The following is a 19825-nucleotide window of genomic DNA, read 5'->3' as shown; positions in this document are numbered from 1 at the left end:
GAAAGCAAATTCTACAAAATAATATAAATCAATTATTATAGTTAATTATAGTAAATTCATCAAAAAAACGTAATTCAGTTCAATAGTTAAAAAATCAATACACAATTAAATTTTAATGGTTTATAAATTAATTTTATAATTTTCTGTATTTTCATATCTCATATTAAATAATGATTGAGTAAAATATTTTCAATATATAATCAAGAAAATACAACACACATATTATTGAAACTAACATATACTATCTAATGAATGTTTTGCTTAACATTTTTTTTTATTCACATTACTTATATGTAATTTAACATTTCTAATGTTATTTATCCCACCAATAATACCTTTAAGTACATTTTATAACTATATATTAATATTATCAGCATATTATTTTTCTATGCATCCGTTTATTGTCAACACAGCCTTATAGAGTGAGATCACCCCATACGATAATAAAAATTAAAAAAACAATAACTAAATACATAGCTACACATTTTAGTTACACTATATAATATATTATTTAACCATATATTTAATACAAAAATTATAAAGTAAACTCGTATTGATGAATTAATTGAATGTGCTCATAAATACAAAATGTTTGACGTTTTCACCAAACTAATCATTTATCTAATATTGAAGTGTGTTTTAGAAGTGACACAAAAAAGTTGTGAATAATGAATATTTTTATTAAATTGCGTAGCACGTGATAAAAATATACATATGCATATAAAATGCCTTATGATAGATCCTCAAGGTATAAATACAACTGTAGTTGTATTTCTGCTCGTGGCATAAATATTGATGTCGTAACGTCGGTCAGTAAAATACAATTTTTTATTTCAGATATAAATTGTCAAATATTATTTAATGAAATATTTATAAAGAGCACATATTGCATACATATCATTTATAGGATATTCGTACAATGCAATTAATTCAAAAATTGACATATTTGTATATGATTTAACGTCTTATAAATACTAATTATATAATAAAAAAAAATGTGCACTTTTAACAATTGCAGGGGGGATCTTGTACCCTTTTTGCCATGTATAAGCCTCTACATTTTCGTCATTTATATATATTTATTGTTCATCGTCAAGTCTGATTAATATTGTTGATGTATTATATTTTTAAGGCATTTTTATTTTATAATATATTTTTGATAATATCATATAAATTATATAAATGCGTGCACTTAGCTTAGCACGTGTCAAATAATTTTAACTTAACTTTAAAAAAGTGCATTATAAGTTAACAGTGCATATAACAGAAATAGTGCAATGTGTTTTTAAATTGAGTGCAATAAAATATGGTGCAACATTTAATTAAAAAATAAATAAATTGATTAAGGTGCAAATTTGAATTATATTTTTAATCATTAATTGAGATTGTGCATTAGAGTGATTTTCGAAAATGCAGTGCTCATATTCCGATATAAAGATGTGCAATCCCCTTGACATCGATGATGGTTACAATGGATTAAATACTTCAATATTTAAATTATATTAATATATAGAGGATTTATATAGTTTTATGCTTGAATCATATTTATATATATATAGTCCATCATCAATTCCTTTCAACATCAAGATTTTTGCCGTGCAATGTGTGTGCTTGTTATAGCGTGCACATAAAAATAAAAGTAATTTTATATCTAGTTATTCAGAAAAATAATTTCATTATGTTTATATTATCTAGTATTATATAGTATAGGTATATATATTATTTTAAACAATACACATACCAATGTGCGTTATTTCTTTAAATGCATACAAACCCATTCAATCCAACGTTCATCCTTAGAAATAAATAATACATTTTTAACAATTTCCATAACTGACGCAAAGATAATATATATAAGTTAACATTCAGAGTTTTATATTACACGATAAATATTGTCATAATTTCAACAACGATATACTTATGTACACGTCTTAGGACAAAATAAATCTATGTACATCACCGGCAATTGAAAATACTAAACAACATACATGTCGTTGATAACATAGTAATATTGGTAAACTTTTATTTCTAGTAATACTTTTAAGATATCCGCAAGTTAGAAGATTCAACATTTTTAATCTGAACGTTTTCAACGTATATACAATATTTTTTTTAATAAATGAACATAAACATTTGATGATATAGTGATAATATAGGTTAAATAAATTGAACTTGCGGATCTCATAACTACTGTAAATCTAATAAGTCCTGTCATCGACCGTTCCATGCAAATATGTGTCTTGAGCTGCAGGTTGTACTTGTTCACCTTCGGTGTAGTTAGGATGAGCGAAAGGGTTTCCTGGTACGTGTTGTTGTACTGAACCGTAACTGGGCGGAGGCTGTTGTTGACTCACCATTTGGGAACTAGCTTCTTCGTCCTTGAATTGGAAACGGTTTATTTAATAATAAATATAAAACAGGAAAAATAGATATGTATGTATGTTTACAATGTTGGTTTCTTGGTGTGTTACTTCTTTCGCTACTTTTGGAGTTGTATCCCACGACGCTTGTTCTTCAGCGCTTGGTTCAGCCCATGATTGCAACTCTCCTGATGCGAAGAGACCGTAGAATGTAATACCTACGAAATGTACTATTGCCGCCATAATAAACACGGTCTTCCAACTCTCTTTATCCTAAAAAATCGATGAAAAAACTCTATTAAAAATACTCGCAGTAAAATATTATTTAAAAACAACAAGAGCTGTTAAAATAATTGATTGCCATTTTTCATTAAAAAAAAAAATTTTGCACCTATTTTTTTGTGTATTAAAAAACAAAATCTTAAAATTCGATATTTTTAAGAACAATTTCCAGGTTCTTAAATTTTGTATACAATTTTAATATATTTTTTTATATATATTTATATAAATAATTGCCTTCATTATAATGAATCATTGTATATATTTAATATAAAAAATGGCATCAGTTCTCACTAAATAAAGCTAATAATTTTTTGTAGAATTTTATGACAGCATCTGGGCTCAAGACTTGTTGACTTGAGGTCCAAACTTAAGAATTTAGAAAATATCGATTGGAGAACGATAATTCAGCATTTTATGAAAAGGATATGTTTGAGCTTTGTGTCATACTTGACTTACTAATAGATATCGTCTCTTTTTTCATTACAAAAATAGATCCATTTTTTCGCTTACGTAATAAATAGTGTTTTGATTCATATTTGACGGATTTATTTAGCAAGGTAAACTTTTTTATATAGAGATAATATACAAAAATTTTAATTTTTATTAGCAAATATATTTTTATTAATAAAGAATGCAGTATTTTTTATGTTTCGATGATCTTTCACCACTAATGAAATATTATTATTTTTGAGTTATATAATAGAGGAAAATGTTCATTGTATTTGGTAAAAAAAAACACATTTCGTGCTTTCACATCAAAGAAAGAGATTATTATTTCAAATTATATACTAGATATTGATTGGTTCATCCCTATCAATAAATTTTTGTAAGCTGCAGCAGCGTTAAAGTAAATTTAGCTTGAAAAAATAAATCTTTAAATATAAATAGCATAAAATATTGATTGGTCGTTAAAACATCAAAAACCCATGGATTTATTTTCAGATATTGGATGCCATAATGTGGATAAGTTTGAGAAGTACTGTTCTAGTGGGTAGGCCATGTACCTAGAATAACGGATAACCGATCGTGGAATTATGACTTGAGAGAAACTGAGCGAAATACTGAAGAAATGCGCTTAGTGTTCCATCGTCGAATTAAGTCATTTTTTCAGGGAAAAGTTTCGCTCAAGCACAATAAGTGAACGAGTCTAGAGGCACCCCTTAGTTTCGTTTGTCACATTAAAGCGAGAATGTATTCAGAGAAGCGTGAAGCGAGTGTAGCGATACGATATGAATGAATAGCCGTTTCATTTCCAGCCATCAATCTCTCTGCGGCCCCCGGTTTATAAAGCATCCAGTTTTCCAATGCGAAAAGCCAGTGATGCGTGGACCCGTTGTACGTGATCATAATGCGGTATGAATGTAATATACGGACGCCGACGCCCCAAGAGCGGTTCTCAAATATTACACATTTTTCACACGTACTATGCCGACTACATACGGCAAAAATATATTGCATCGCGGGCGAGGATCGGTTTCGCATCGGCGGAAATCTGAGCGCTAATGGCTTGACATATTACGAATTAATTGATCCATATTTTTGACTTGTGAAATGCTTGTAGAGAGGAATTTAAGTAGAACTGGCTCGAATAAAAGCGAAGGGTAGGATATATTTTACTTGAATGGAAGTTTTTTTCCACGGTCAATTGGTGTTTTTTTTTCTTTCAAATATTTTTTAAAGCGATGTTAAATCTAGAATTTTAGATAAGTTAGAATATAACATTGTCAAAATACTCATATTAAATGTTAAATATATAGTGATTATTTTTACTCGGTTGGCAACACGCTTGAACTAACATTGTTTACTAGGCCTTTGTTGTGTTTTCATGTATGTTTAAAATGGCCATTTGCGGGTTCGTTTCTTCCGTGCAGAAAAATAATTGAAAAAAATAAATTCGCAATGGTGAATGTTGAGTAACTTTTGTTCCAGAGGTACTAGATATAAGTTATCTCAAAATAAAATGTTTTAAAATATTTCCTGAAATAACCAAATATCCCTAGTATATTTCAAAATTTTGACAAAAAAATCTTTTATTAGATTGTTATTCTAAAATTTCAGCTCATACTTGTGTGTGATTTATTTTTAATGGAATATTTTTGAAAATAAAATAATAGTATGAAACACAATAATATTTTTCCAAATTTTGTATAAAAATATAACTACAACTGTATCTATTTTTATTTTTACAAAATTATCATTCTTGATATTGTAGTATTATATTTAGTCTATTGTTGTTATTGCTTTTAGTTTATTTTATTATTTTTTTCAGCTACACGTGACGCGTACTAAATGTATGTACATTAATATATAGCTGAGATTAAACTTGATGATATTCTAATGTCTCACAGATTTAAAAAAATATTGATAGTAGCAAAATAATATATAATTATGCATTTTTATAACCGAAAATTTCCATTTTTATAAACGGGATAGTTGCCAAATGATTTTTTATCGCTTTGTAAATACGTTACAGAATCTCATCTTTACTCATTCTGAACATCTCTGAGGGTACACCGTCAATACCAGTGATGGTACCCCGATTTTTACGCCCCGGACAAAAGCGTCCCGACATAAGCGCGCCGTCATAATCGCGCAACGTCAAATGCGCGCCGACATAACCACGCGGTGTCATTTGCGCGAATTAAAAAATATAACAGTTGAGATTTCGTTCGATACCTTTCCATAATTAGCCTTCTAATCGAGAATAGATATGTCGTATAGGCTACTATATATTTATTTTTATACAAATGCTGTTTTTACTTTTTTAATTATAATTTTTAATACAAGAAAATGCCACCGAGCAATTATGTCGGCGCGCAAATGTTAGCCGAACATATGACGCTGCGCGATTATGTTGGTATGCTTGTGTCGGGCACGGAAAGAACGGGATACCCCTGGTGATATATGCAGTGGTGTAGTTGAGCCGGAACGCACTGTATATTTTTCCATAAATAGAACGTGTTCCGGACTATTTGTTAATAAAACAGTTAATATTACTTTGAGCTTAACTGAGTAGTCACCAACAGCGCACTGCACAAACTGAAATCTCATTGATTATCTAGAGTGACGTTCCTGTACGTATTTTTTTGGAACTACACCACTCGATATATGCAGTAAAATATTATGAAATATTTTATTTTTAAAAACACCAAAAACTGTCTAACTCTTAAAACAACTGTGTATTAAAAAAACTTGGGTAGTCATTTTTTACGATATACTGCTGCATTATCTGCATACTAATTGTACACTTTTTTGTTTTGATAAAATGATCTTTTTATCCTAATGTTGTTATTAACAGCCATGGCCTTTACATTTATTAACAGAAGAAAAATACACTTTGTAATTGACGAAAATTCAGAAATTCCTTATATTTCTTAGTTAATATCGTGCAGCTGTGGACTTTCTTAATGGTTAATATTGATTTTTTATCTCTTTAAATTAAAATATATATTATAAAATGTTTGAAATTATTAGGGTAATATATTTTTGAACATATCAATTTGTAGTATTTTCGGCAGAATAATAAATTTAAATCAATTTCGCACTGATATCAAGTATAAAACACTTTCTCTTTAATTTTTAAAATTAAAATAAGTAGATACTTTTTATTGATATTATATGACATATATGTGAATGTATAAATCTGTATTTATTATTCAAACTGAATTTTTTGATTCTTCATAGCCTTGGGAATTTGTTCTAATATTCGAATATTTTATTGTTAACCATTCTATGTTCGAATAGTTAAAAATTACGAATATTAAGAAAAACTATTTACATAGTATTTGTATGTACATACATACAAACTAAAAACATGTTGTCTTAGTATAGAAAAAAAATATGTACTTACATTTTGATTCTATACAATCTATACAAAACATAAATAAAATATTTTTTGGCAAAAGAGGGGAGGGAATTAATATCTCAAACTATCCTATCTTAATTAAATATTTATTAAATGGCTATGGTAATTGTGTTTATTTAAATTGACATTTTAATGAAATTAAATCAACAAAATATTAATTCGATAATAATATATAATACGTATAGGTATTTAATTAAGCATGTGCGAGCATCTAAATAGAGTTCGGTTTAAATTTGAGAAGTAGGGGTATGAGGCGCTTTTATTGAGGAAGTGAGTTCAAAATAGCTTGAGACATTGTTTGGAGGCGCTGAGCGAAAGTTATTCGATAATCGCCCTCCACTAAATAAAGAACATTAAAGCGGCCCGACAATTTTTATTTTCTCGTTACATACGCCTATCATGAATATTGATTTTACAATACATACCTTGTGGGAGGTGATGTGATCGATTGCGATGGGGCAAATGAGACCAGCGATTGTACCAATTCCATTGGACATGCCCATCAGGATACTGGCATACCTCGGAGCTATATCTAAATGATTTACGTTGTATCCTGATATGGCGAATCCGCTGAAGGCTACTCCAAATGTCAGCGCAGTCGTTGCAGTCAACTAAAATTTAATTAATTAATTATTAAAATTAGTTTCTAGGCTTTAATTTGTGAAGGACATGGCATAAACTTACGGCTGTTTTAGCATAAGCAACCACAATGAAAAACAGTGCTTCCATGCCGAAACCTCCACAGTTGAAGATCTTTCTAACGTTGGTAGTTGATAACAATCCGATCCTTCTAACGTAATCGGCAAGAAGGCCGCCCAGTGGTACAATGATGGTCATTAGTAAATGAGGCAATGCTCCCACTAATCCAGTCTGGCACATAAAAAGCATATTTTAATAAGACGTGGAATTTATATGGGAATTTTGTTTATCGCATTCTAGCGTGCTGAAAGTGCGCAATAAATTTTGATGTAAACAACATATATATATTCACCTCTTCGATTTGAAAACCGAACGTGTTTTGGAGATATGACGCTTGAAACAGTACGAGAAGATAGAAATTCCAGGAACGGCAAAAATTTGCAACTATAATGGCGTACACTGGGAGTGAGGTCATAAAGGCACGCCAGGGTGTGGTAGCTATGGTGGGCATAGCCACTTGAGTGGATGAACCTAGAGACGTTTCGATGTACATCAATTCCTTGGCGGATATCGTTGGATGCTTGCACGGCTTTTCGAATGACAGCCAGAGCCAAAACAGATACCTGAAGCGATATATCATTGTGAGTTCATTACACTCATTTAGTATAGATTGAATAAAAATAATCTTACCATACTAGCCCGGCAGCTCCATAAAAGTAAAACGGTGCTTGCCAGCTAATCCCGCCAGTTAGAAGACCTGATAGTGGCATTCCCAAAACAACACCGGCGTAAGATCCGCAGAATGCTAACGTTGCGAGTCGCGACCTCTCGAGTGGCGGTGCCCAAAAGCGCCAGATGCCATGGCAGGCAGGATATGTGACCCCCTAGATTTATTAAAAAAAATAATATATAATATATGGGAAACGATAGCATATATATAGAAAAAATGTTATACAGTTATTATGGGATCTTTTGAACGATACATTTCACCCTCGAAGTCAGGTGTTGCTGGCGAAATGACGGGATTATATTTTATCCTGGTAAATAGTAAGCGCCTTGAAAGGAAGTCTTTAGGAAGAGGCTCTTCATACAAAAGGAAGGATTTTGGGGATGTTGAAAATCATGGGAGTCGATACAAAAAGACCTAATGTGCAAGGAAAAGCGGAGACATAATATGAATATATTTCATATATATAACAATGTGCCGAAAATATTGAGTAACTATAATAAAATATGTGTGTAATATAAAAGTTAAATATACGATAACATATAATCATTAACGATAGGTAGATTTATTTATTACTTTAATTTTAGTACACGAGTAAACTAATAAGATATCAGACTGATTAAATTACTGACATATATTTTAATAATTATAAAATATTATTATAGCTTACAATTAATATATGTCAATAGTGACATTCAATACGATATTCATCACTGAGAATAGGAAAATCAGGGAAAAATGATTCTGTGATAGTCGATTAAAATTAGAGGTATATAATAATCACTAATCGCGTTATCACAGACACGATAGAAAAAACAGTTATTATGATATTCGAATAAAGGTCTTTCAGGTATTATACATATATATAAAATCTATTCAATGCGGATGATTTTTTATTAATTACTAATTGTATTTAATTAGCTGTCATTTGAATCAATAAAAAACTTCATTGGTTCGTTTATCATTCTGGAAAACTATTATTGGTGATTTTGAAGGCAGACGACTCACGTCAATTTTATTGCAGTAATCGGAATTTATCACTGCCGCTGTCGAAGCATGTGTAAACGCATATTAATCGAGTGCCTCCGCAAGTGCTCCAAATTTAAATTGAACCTTTTGAAAGCAGTCTCACAAATCTATTGTGACATAGTCACTCTACGCGATTCGCGAGGCACATATGTATGCGAGTGTCCTTTGTATGGGGGTCCATCCGAGCGGATATGAGCCCATAAGATGAGCCCAGATTTACTTTGTATTGTGCTGTAGACCCGTGCGGAACAAGACCAGTCTCTTTGTGTCATCAAAGGAATAAAGTTATACAATAAAATCCGATATTAAGCGTCTTTATTCGGCGTCTGCGACGACGCACGAACGGACCCGCAAATAAGATTACGTTCGAATGCGAATTTTTCGTCGCGAAAAAATACACTGAAGCGCAATAAATTTGCATGCATTATCTTCGCATTAGCGTTAAGGACGTGACGTTGTAAATAAAGGTTAAATGTTATGTTAAATACTTACTTCGACCAGGCCCTGCATAACTCTGATAATGATGAGCACGTATGGATGTAGAATTTTAGCGCCAGGTACCAGGAGGTTCAGGAATGACGAACAAGCTATGGCTGTGCCAAATATCCTGTTCGCGGGATAGAGGGACGCCAGAAAGCCTCCAGGAATTTGGGTCACCAGGTACCCCCAGAAGAATGACGAATCCACGGCACTCTCGATACCCACCGTCCAATTCAGTTTGATTGTCTGAAAATTTTGATTAATTTCAATAAATTGGCAAACTTGACCTTCGATTTATAGTTAAAATTATCTTAAAAAGACTGTTTTATCTGTGGTATACATAATATATTTATGGGCGAGGTATACTTCGATTATTATTAAAACTATAGAATCTTTAACATATTATGCTTAATAGCAATATATTAATATTCCTAATAATTTATTAAAATAAATTATCAGCATTATAAACCTTGTTAATACATAATAAATAAAAATGTGAATTAAAATAGTATTAAAATAACTGTTTATTCATATTTAACTTAAAAAATTAAATACGAGACTGATTTTCAAAAACTTTAAGACTATTTAATGAAGTTAATAATTTAAATAATCACTGTCTTAGTTTTAATTGTGAAAGTTAAGTTTTTATTTATTATACTGAAAAAAATATGTTAAAATTTGAATTAATTTTAGTAATAAAGTCGGGTGACCATATAGCTATATTACATATATAAATAATATATTGTAACATGCTTAATGAAAACATATTTATAAATGCTCCATAAGTTATCAATACAAGCCTATTAAATTCCTTTTAGTGATAAAGTTCTTGGAGAAATTTAAATATGATTCAATGGTTAATAATAATCAGTTTAAGATAAAAACTATAATTTAAATTTGCAATTACTTTGTACAATTTAAAACCAATATTAAAAAAAAATATTGTGCTAATTACGTTTTAAGTATTTCATACATCTTTATAATTTACGTAAACTATCACTTTCAATAAAATGTTGTAATAAAATTTATAAACTAAGATCTAAGTATATTTTTATATATACTGAAGTAATAATTTTTAATCTTTTTTAATATATAAATCATATATTTTAATGCATATTATTTATACCTTATGAATATACGCATAAACTATTTTAATCAAATAATTGTCTTAAAAAAAATTCTAATATCAAATAATTTTTTTTAGCATACACTAAATTAGCAATATTATATCATATCTAACATTGATTATCGGAATAATACTTAATATATACTAATTCAATAATTATGTATTTTATTTTTTTGACAAATAAATAAAATATATTTATATAGGTGTGATTAAATAAATTATGTTCCTTAACAACCCATTTTTCTTTATGTATAGTCCTGTTTTTTAGATTTGTTTTTAAATATTAGTAAAATCATTTTTCAACATTTTAAAAAAATACTTGTTTATTATGAAAAAGTATAATATCGCATTTAATTAAATCCTAATTTTGAGTTAAAAATTAAAAATGTATTTTTAATTGGTTTTTATGCATTATGCTTTTGAAGTTACTATATATTATATTGTAATTTAAATAATAAAAATGTATTAGGTTCATTGTTATTGATATTTTAATGTTTCTTCCTGAGTCCTTTTTTATTGGTCTTGTCCTGACTTATAATTTTTCCATTTTCCACGAGTCACGGTCCTGTATTAGGGTCTTTATTTTATCTTTACAGAATATAGTTGAAGAAATCTATTTTTGAGCCGTCCCTCACTCCATTTTTCTAAAGCTTCAATTTTATTAGTAATTTTAATTTTTTGCCCTGTCCATTTTAGAATTTATAATTTTAAAAATCTGTTAAATTCTTCCTGTTTAGTTGGCTTTGTGATTAGTTTGATACACGATACTTGATCAATATCATACATGTTCCATATTTTATGCTATTTTTTGTTGTTGTTGTTGAATATATACAATATATTCTCTATGAGCTGAAGTAGCTCATTATTAGAGAATATTTAATACCTAATATGTACGACCTAGCTCGATTTTAATTAATCTAAATAAACCTTATCTGTAATGATCGATCGGAATTATAATTATATAATAATCACTAATTCCGATCACTCAGATATGACTAAAATAAAAAAAAACTAAGGTCCATATGTTATTACTCTTAAACCGAATGTTCCAAAATTGAACCTGTTAACGTTATAAATTATATGTAACGCCCAGCGTCCCTTTAACCATTACGAATATATGCGTTCAGGAAATGATGTTCGTATGGACATAAAAAATAGGAATCCGAGCGCATATAAATATATGGTCGGGCAAGCACCCCTCATCCGAACAGAGTGTTTTGTAATTCTGATTGCATTGATGCCTCAACTGGGCGGGAAGCCCGCAAACGGGGTGCTTCCCGCTGGAATGAGGTGTAGGGTGGTTTCGGGTGGCGAGCTTGGAAAAAGATATGGGGATCTGCCGGAAAATCGCCGGGGGTAAATAGTTGGCGGTGTATTTTCGCCCTGTTTTACATAAACTCATAATCGTCTTAAAGTCATACTAGCCGATCGAGACCCAACTGATTTGCCATACGTCGAATTCGTTGGGATAAAAGTGGATGAAATACTATTTTGGAATTATTTTTTTATTGAAAATATAGATTGAAATCAATAGATGTAAAGTTCTAGGTGATACAATGCAAATATTTTTTTGTAACAAGTAGTGCAATAATATATTAACATAAGAGTCATCCTTGCAAGAAATATGTTCAGCTCACTCGAGAAGTTTTTTTTAATAAACAACTACGTCAGGTTACTGATCAGGCCTGCCGAGAGGGAGGGGGAGAGGGGACAAATTCTCGGGGGCCCTTTTCCTTGAGGAGTCCGACTCCGGAAAAAATCATAGCAAGAATATATTTATAAAAAAAGTAAAGAGTTGTTTGAGATGTACTATGTACTGATGTATTTTAGGTATATGTTTCTTAAGCCCTTTTTATACATACAATAAATAAAAGGAGCGGAACATTGCCTTCAAAAACGCCCACCTTCTAGGTAGTACTTTCACAATAAATATTATTATTCAGAGGGACAGATTATAGTTTTTTGACGCGGCTCTTTGTGTTAAAATTTGTTATGAATATATTTCAACACAACTGTTAAAAATAAATTTGCAAATTATTGTTGACTTTATTGATTTTTGAACGCCTAAAAAATAATAAGCATGAGAAGAAATATTCAACGAATATAAATTAGATTATAAAATCGGAATCATTGTTTTCTCAGGGCCCGGGTTCGCTCTCGGCGGCTCTGCTCCTGATACAACCCATATAGTTCGTTGTGTACCGACGACGCCAAGCAACGTTCTCACAAGTAAGCCCGAAAATGATATATACATATGTACTCGAGAATTTTTTTAGATGCTTTAGGTTTCGTAGATCAACGATGTAAGAAACGACACTTATGATTAAACTGTAGAATATTTATGCCATAAACATAAGAGTCAGGTTATTTTATCCGTGTCAAATAGTTAAAGCTCTATATATCGTATTTAAAAAGATGTTTATTGGGAAATTAATTTAATCAGAGTATTAAATAAATAAATAAAAATATCCAAACACAGATATGATTATATTGATATGACGTTGTATGCAAATACATTTTTTTGTTATCCCCTTTCATGCTGCTGCCCATTTTAAAGTATCAAGATAGCGCCCCTATTTAAAAGCGACCCTTCTAAATAAAGGGTGGTGAAAGGAACGACCACCGGAAAAAGCTGATTAAAAGACGACTTTGCAAATTTATGACTCGAGCGTTAATTGTCTCTTTGGCTACCACAGTGGGGCTGGGTGAAAAAAAAAACTAAAACATACCTCGTGCTCGAACTCTAGCTTCGCCATTCCCATGTTGCATCTCATTCCGAACGAGATCATGAAGCCGACGCATGTTAGCACGGCGATGGTGAATCTTTTGGACAGGCAGGGACATTCTGCTCGACAGTAGCGATCTACGTGGCGTAGTGGTGGTCTTTCTGGTGACGGCAAGGATTCTGGCGAGCCAGCTGCGCCGAAGGTCTTCTCATATCCTTCCTTCTGGTCGATGTCGAACTCTTCATATTGAGGATTTCTGTATAAAAAACATTAATTAATTAACTTACATATGTACAAATAAATTACATTTAATAATATAATATTTATTTTATAGTTTAGCGCATATTATTTTATGTTATAAAATTCTGAAATACATTAAAGAATCGATATTAGATGCAATTAGCGATAATTTCGCATTGATTCGACTGACGCACGACAATGGTGTAATTACACGACAACCGTAAAGTGACTTTGGCGTTAAAACGTCACGAAATGCATTAGTCAAAGTTACTCGTACATAACGTTTATTAATGTCGTGTCCCGACTCTGATTCACAATATTAGAGACATGTAAAACAGGGGTCGTAAACTTTTAATGTGTGTACAATATGAAAATTAAATTTATGATATAAATTATATTATATTTTATGATACCATTAGTTGTGTTATATATGTTACATTAAATGTGTATTATCATTGGCGAATCGGTGAACTACAAATACAAAACACCTGACTACGCTTAATACGGTCATTCATGAGAAGTAAAAGCTATGTTGTTTCACTGGATAATGAACACTCGATACCGCGTAAAATTCCAGCTGGAGTACCTCAGAAAAGTTTGCTCGAGCAGTTTCTATTTATTTTGTAAACGAACAATATTCCAAAAACTAAAAAAATATGCGTTTATTTATATACTAAGTTCATAGTGAGTTTTGTTTTCCGTTACTTCAACACTTGACCATATACTTTTGGTAAATTATTTTAATGTAGTAGCATATAAAGTTGATTCAAATCCTCCGCTATGACATAAAATTGACCATGTAAGAAGCATTATACTCTTAAGTTAATTGCTGTTATGTTGAGCGATTGTTCAAAAGCACATGCGTTAGATTGCAGTCTCGTTAGGTCCAAATTTCTTAGTAACATAATTGTGGTTTAATATGTGCTGTCAACATTTTGATGTATAAACAGTAAAAGAGACGAGTGTCATAGGTCGCTGACTACTGACCTAAAAGACCTTATGGTATGGACGTATGGGCCTTAGTGTTTTTCAATTTCTAACGTATCTAAAAGATCAGAATTGCTTAATTATCACTTTGATCGATCATCACAGATTAGGTTTACCTAGATTTTTTTAATCTCATGGATAGATATCGTGATGATTAATTAAAATTGAGCTAGGTCGTAAAAAACGTATTTATTGTGATTTTAATAATATCTGTCTAATTAAGTACATTTGATTTGTTTATTAATACAATTAGATGTACGAAATTCACTGCTACTATGTTATTATTGTTAAAATAGTAGGTAATTACTATACATGGATGTTTATTATGATAAATGTGTAGTAATTGGGCTCAATATGATATATTTTTTATATTGTAATAGAAATGTATTATTTATTTTTTGCAAGGATTGACGGCCCCCGCCTGTGATGATGAATACCAGATACGATACACACGACCGAAATAACTCGGTGAAAAAGACATCCCCTGTGTCGCTCCGGCTAGGGGAGGCCACCCCATTCGAAATCGGTATAATGGTCGCCTTTTGTTGCACTAATGCTTTCCCCGTTCCGCGACGTATAATTTTGGAAATTTAACATCATTTTACGGAATCGCCTCCCTTCTGGGGGAGGCGTGTTGTTGGGGGCGTTCGTCGTTGATTGCAGGTGTAATGCAATCAGTGCATGGGTGCATCAGGTGGGCCTGTGTACAAATATAATTATCTTCAAGTGAATTAACAATCTACTATAATTTCTTATACGTGACATTAATTTTTATCTCAAAGATCGATACAGAGTGCGATATGAAAACGGTTATTCCAGTCACAACAATATGTCAGCTGGTGTGTACAGGGTAATATTCTATGGCTCACACTGCATAAGCATTTATATTCTTTACTATTGTTACAATAACTTTAAATTTTAGTGTGCCATCAACAAAGTCAGTGACTGGACTTAAAAGTGGCGTTTTTATCCGAATGAGAGCAAGAGTTTCACAAACTGATGTGTATGCCTTCTAATTGCATCAATCAACAACATATACTCAGTTACTTTATACAATATATTTCAATATACTTTATTAGTAAGTTGAGGTACAAGGATCTTATGAAATAGCAATGATATGTGTTATGATGACCTATATAAAAAATGGTTAATTCACTTTTCATATATAAAATACACACACTTTAGTATTATTCAAAAGGAACACGAAATGGTGAATTAAGAAAACAATAAATATTATTAAAATAATTGTAAATCACACTTATACTCTATCCAACATATATTGTTCCAACTCCTCGTAAATATCGACGAAAATATCCATGTTGGGAAGTCCATTAATAAGCTGATGGCTCATGTAAGGAGAGTGTTTTCTAGTGCTGACTTCTTCGTCGCAATGGTAAAGAATAAAGGACGCAATCATGATTTATCTAGGTAAACAGTAAATAATATTATTAAAACTATGCGTTGTTTAAGATATTCGTAACATAACGTTCTTATGTTTTTCAGGATTTATGTATTTTAAATATCAGGTTTAAAACTTATAAACCCAAATCATTAAAAATTTTGTGTGTTCCTTATGATTTGAATATATAAGTTTTATCTTTCTAAACAAGAATTATGCAATTGCATTTTTCTGATTGATGCTTATATGTACTTATACACTTCATTGGGTTAAGCTGAGAAATAATCACTTTAGGTAATCTAGTTTTGATTGAATTGTTTATCTAAAAATATTTTTGACATAACTGTGATACCTTAATTTACTTTAAAGCTGTATGAATACGAAGCTAGGTGCAGAATAGGTCGCGGTTATTTAAACGCTGATTTTTGATACGGAAGAGATGCTGCGACATCGAATAAAATAACACTGATTTCTTTGATATGTAAGGATTACTGCTATACTTCATAGCTAAACTTTAGTTGTAGACATTCATAAAAATATAAATATATTAGATTTAATTTATGAGATCGATCAGAATTAATAATTTCGATCGCTATGATACGATAGAAGTGAAAGAGATAAAGAGTTTGTATATGATTTGAGTTTATGACCTTTCAGATGTTAAGACTCATACTACTGATCTATCGTTCTGGTTAGTATTATCGTAGTTTCAAGTGGTGGGGGTAGATGGGTAGCTTTGTGACTCTTGAAAAAAATATTGAGAAACGTGCAAATTCATCGTGGGCACTTATGACGTGAAACGTTGGCGCTACGCCCAGTGAGTAATGGGGCGGTTGGCGTAAGGGCGTAAGGGCGAAAGGGAGAGGCGAATCAAGAGTTTCTTATATCCTGACTGAGGATATCTGAAGCATGAGAATGAGTCGGCGCTACCGAGAGCCACAATATGCACTTGAGATACTCCATAGCACGCGACTTGCCTATGAATAAATCCATAGTTAAAACGGTTCAGGAGCGGATTATGGCTATGACGTTCATATTAAATTATTATTCATTTATACAATTAATTGTTTCATCAATAATGGTTTGGAAATAGTTATATGAGACTAATCGTGAGTTGCTGAAATCTATTATGAATGATTTAACGTTGACCCACTTTTGCCTATCGTTTTATCGACCCTCTCCAGAAACTAATATGTTTTTTATTAATTAAATAGTAAAATTTGAATCCGGACCTGTAATGAAAACAGGCGGAAGTGACATCAAGAGGCTACGGCGATATTGCTTTCAACCCTCACACCTCATTCTGCCGTGTTGGGGTGGCGCTAACTAGCTCCCTCTCGGGAGCGCTTTTCTCATATTAATTTATTGTATAATTGGTACTCAGCACAACACACTTATCAAACAAATTAACAATACGGCGGCTAAACGTCCATTAAAACAAAGCCCAGAATTATTAAATTAATATTTATGCTACATTAAATATTAAAAAATAACTGGCAAACTAAATTTGTATTTATAAACCAGAAATTGTATTATTGATAAAATATAATCAGTTTTACATTATTATTTAAATGGTTTAATTTATATACTTATATGTTTTATTAGATCTCTATTTACAAAAATTCTAACCCATATTCATACGTATGTTATTTTAAATCCTTTCATACAACTAACGAATCTATTATAATTATTTCTCTCAATATTCCCTACAACTTTAGGAAAATTTAGAGAACCAAATCTTATGTACTCAGGCACAATTATTTTAATCATTATCTATATATGGTATATATTAGAAGATATGTTTGATTCGAAAGACATGCAATTTATAAGCAGTGACTTTCACTATTATTTAATTACACAGGAATAGTAAAATATTTATTTTGCAAGTTTCTTCGTGTGTTTTAATTATTCACACACACTAGTAAAACTTAATGTATTTTGAATAGCTTATACTTCAATTTTACCTAATTTATAAGAAGTTTTAATAATATATTGCTTTATGAATAGCTGTTTATTATTCACTTAATGAAACTGTGTACTATATATGTATATGGTGCTTTTATTTTAGAATATTTTCACGTTACTTCATTGCTGCGGCGTCAATCCAGAAATTAAATTTTCGCAGTGAATTAATGAAAAATAAAAATCAAATTCACCCCTTGCTACCGTATTCTAGCTAGTACCATAATCAATTTACCAGTCTCCGATACATCGGGGGACACCTTGCAACCGCTCGGTTTATTATGAGAACAACGTCATTACAGCTTGTCCCCGCAAGAACCAAAGTCCCACCCGTCTGATTTACGGCCTTCGTCTCCTCGGACTTGTTCTCCTATACATTATTTCTTTCGCATTACTGTGGTCGGGGTGGAGGATCTTATGGCCGCCCCATAAGAATTATGGGTTTGGAACCTGAGAATTGCCTTGTTAGAGGTTTTTATTTATGAGCAGATTTATTTTATGTGTGCGACGGATTTGCCGAGTGAATTGAGAAGCTCAGCATCTTTAATTTATATATGCGTAACGGGGCTTTATATTTACTTGGTATGTGAATATTTAATTCCGCCGCGCGAGAAAGTTGACCTCACGATCCAGAACATCCAGGTTTTTCTCTTATCTAAAAGTTTTTTGTTCAAAAGTTGAGCGTCTCGATTTTATTCTTAAAACTTGTGGAGTTCTGCAGCAGTTTTAAATTATACCGCCAGGTTGAATTCAACTGCTTCGAATACCTTTTTCATCGTCTTTAGAGGTGGTAGGTGACATACATATAGCTATAGCTATTGGAAAATGAGGTACCTGTTGCTTTATACTTTTATGTTATAGATATGTATTTATTATAAATATATATTTATATATACATAAGTACACTTGTACACACTCTTACGAATAACACAGTTAATCTGTTTAACAAAGGATCGATTTCTTTTCGGACTATAGGGCATTAGGTTAGGCAATGAAATGGTATATTGAATATTGTAGGAACGTGAGAAAAGCTTGCACCCACAGATTAGAGGGTGATACGAAATTGACGATCCCCTCATCGTTGTTAATGGAAATGGAAAAGTCGTGAGCTTTTTCTTCTAATTTTATTTGCGGTTAATTATTTTTTTATTAATTAAAAATAATATATTATATTAAGGTAAAAGTACAAATTAAGATTATATTATATAGTTTTCATAAGCAGTTGGTTAATATCACTTAATATAGTATTTCATATTTTCATTTTCGCTCTTCTTGGTGTAATATTTTAATTTTTTACAAATAATATTTCTTAACTAAATACAAACTTATGCGCCTAAATATGTTTTGAGCTACATTTTTTTAAAAATTAAATATTTGATAAAAATTTCCAACTGACTGTAAATTTGTTCTACTGCAAAACTAGCATCAAGTCAGAATTTAAAGTAGTCTAAAATTATGAACCTTATAACCTAGCAAAACTAAAAAAATTATAATATTCTTAAAATATATAACCTTTGAAAATTAAAGAGGAAAAAAATATAAAATAAGACGCTAAAAAGAGACATTTTTGTTGAAACTTAAAACCAGTAAGTGTTAATTTTTGTCAATCTTGTTTTGTAGATGATGCAAGCAAATCGAGAACTAAAGATGATAGTATCCTTCTATCAAAGAGTGTCAAAATATATACTAATTTTTCATTGAATAATTAAATTATGGTAAGGAATATAAAGAATCATGGTAGGAATGATGTTCGTGTTTAAAAGGCCGTTTTATTTTGTGACTATTGTTAAAAAACATATTTCTTAAATTTAATAAAAATGAATGAGGTATGATTTTTTTATTAAATTTATTTTATATAGTCTAAATTATAATATAATATGAGCTTTTACTTTAATAAAATCGCTCTTTACAATAAGTTAAACAAAGCATATCAGCTGTTGAAAAATTATATTACAGTTAAAATATAGAATATTAATTGCAGTGATAATTTACATTATTGTGAG

The 19825-nt window shown here is 30.8% G+C and overlaps 1 protein-coding gene across 2 annotated transcripts in view; it reads right to left on the bottom strand.

Moving 5' to 3' along the window:
* Nucleotides 1-2054: 2054 nt before the first annotated feature.
* The window catches only part of VGlut (Vesicular glutamate transporter), a 53429-nt gene continuing 35658 nt past the window's right edge, over nt 2055-19825 (bottom strand). For both annotated transcript variants that reach the window (XM_088193983.1, XM_088193982.1), the window contains exons 3-10: nt 13238-13490; nt 9395-9628; nt 7837-8030; nt 7499-7769; nt 7192-7377; nt 6933-7118; nt 2448-2633; nt 2055-2378 (exon numbers count right to left, since the gene is read on the bottom strand). In XM_088193983.1, the coding sequence (XP_088050109.1) occupies nt 2199-2378; nt 2448-2633; nt 6933-7118; nt 7192-7377; nt 7499-7769; nt 7837-8030; nt 9395-9628; nt 13238-13490 (1690 nt within the window). In that variant the 3' untranslated portion in view covers nt 2055-2198. The remainder of the gene's footprint in view (nt 2379-2447; nt 2634-6932; nt 7119-7191; nt 7378-7498; nt 7770-7836; nt 8031-9394; nt 9629-13237; nt 13491-19825) is intronic.

This window comes from Plectrocnemia conspersa, unplaced genomic scaffold, assembly GCF_051122295.1.
Source record: "Plectrocnemia conspersa isolate PC_06_02 unplaced genomic scaffold, ASM5112229v1 ptg000010l, whole genome shotgun sequence".
Classification (NCBI taxonomy): Eukaryota; Metazoa; Arthropoda; class Insecta; order Trichoptera; family Polycentropodidae; genus Plectrocnemia; species Plectrocnemia conspersa.
This window is presented reverse-complemented; position numbering and strand designations above follow the sequence as displayed.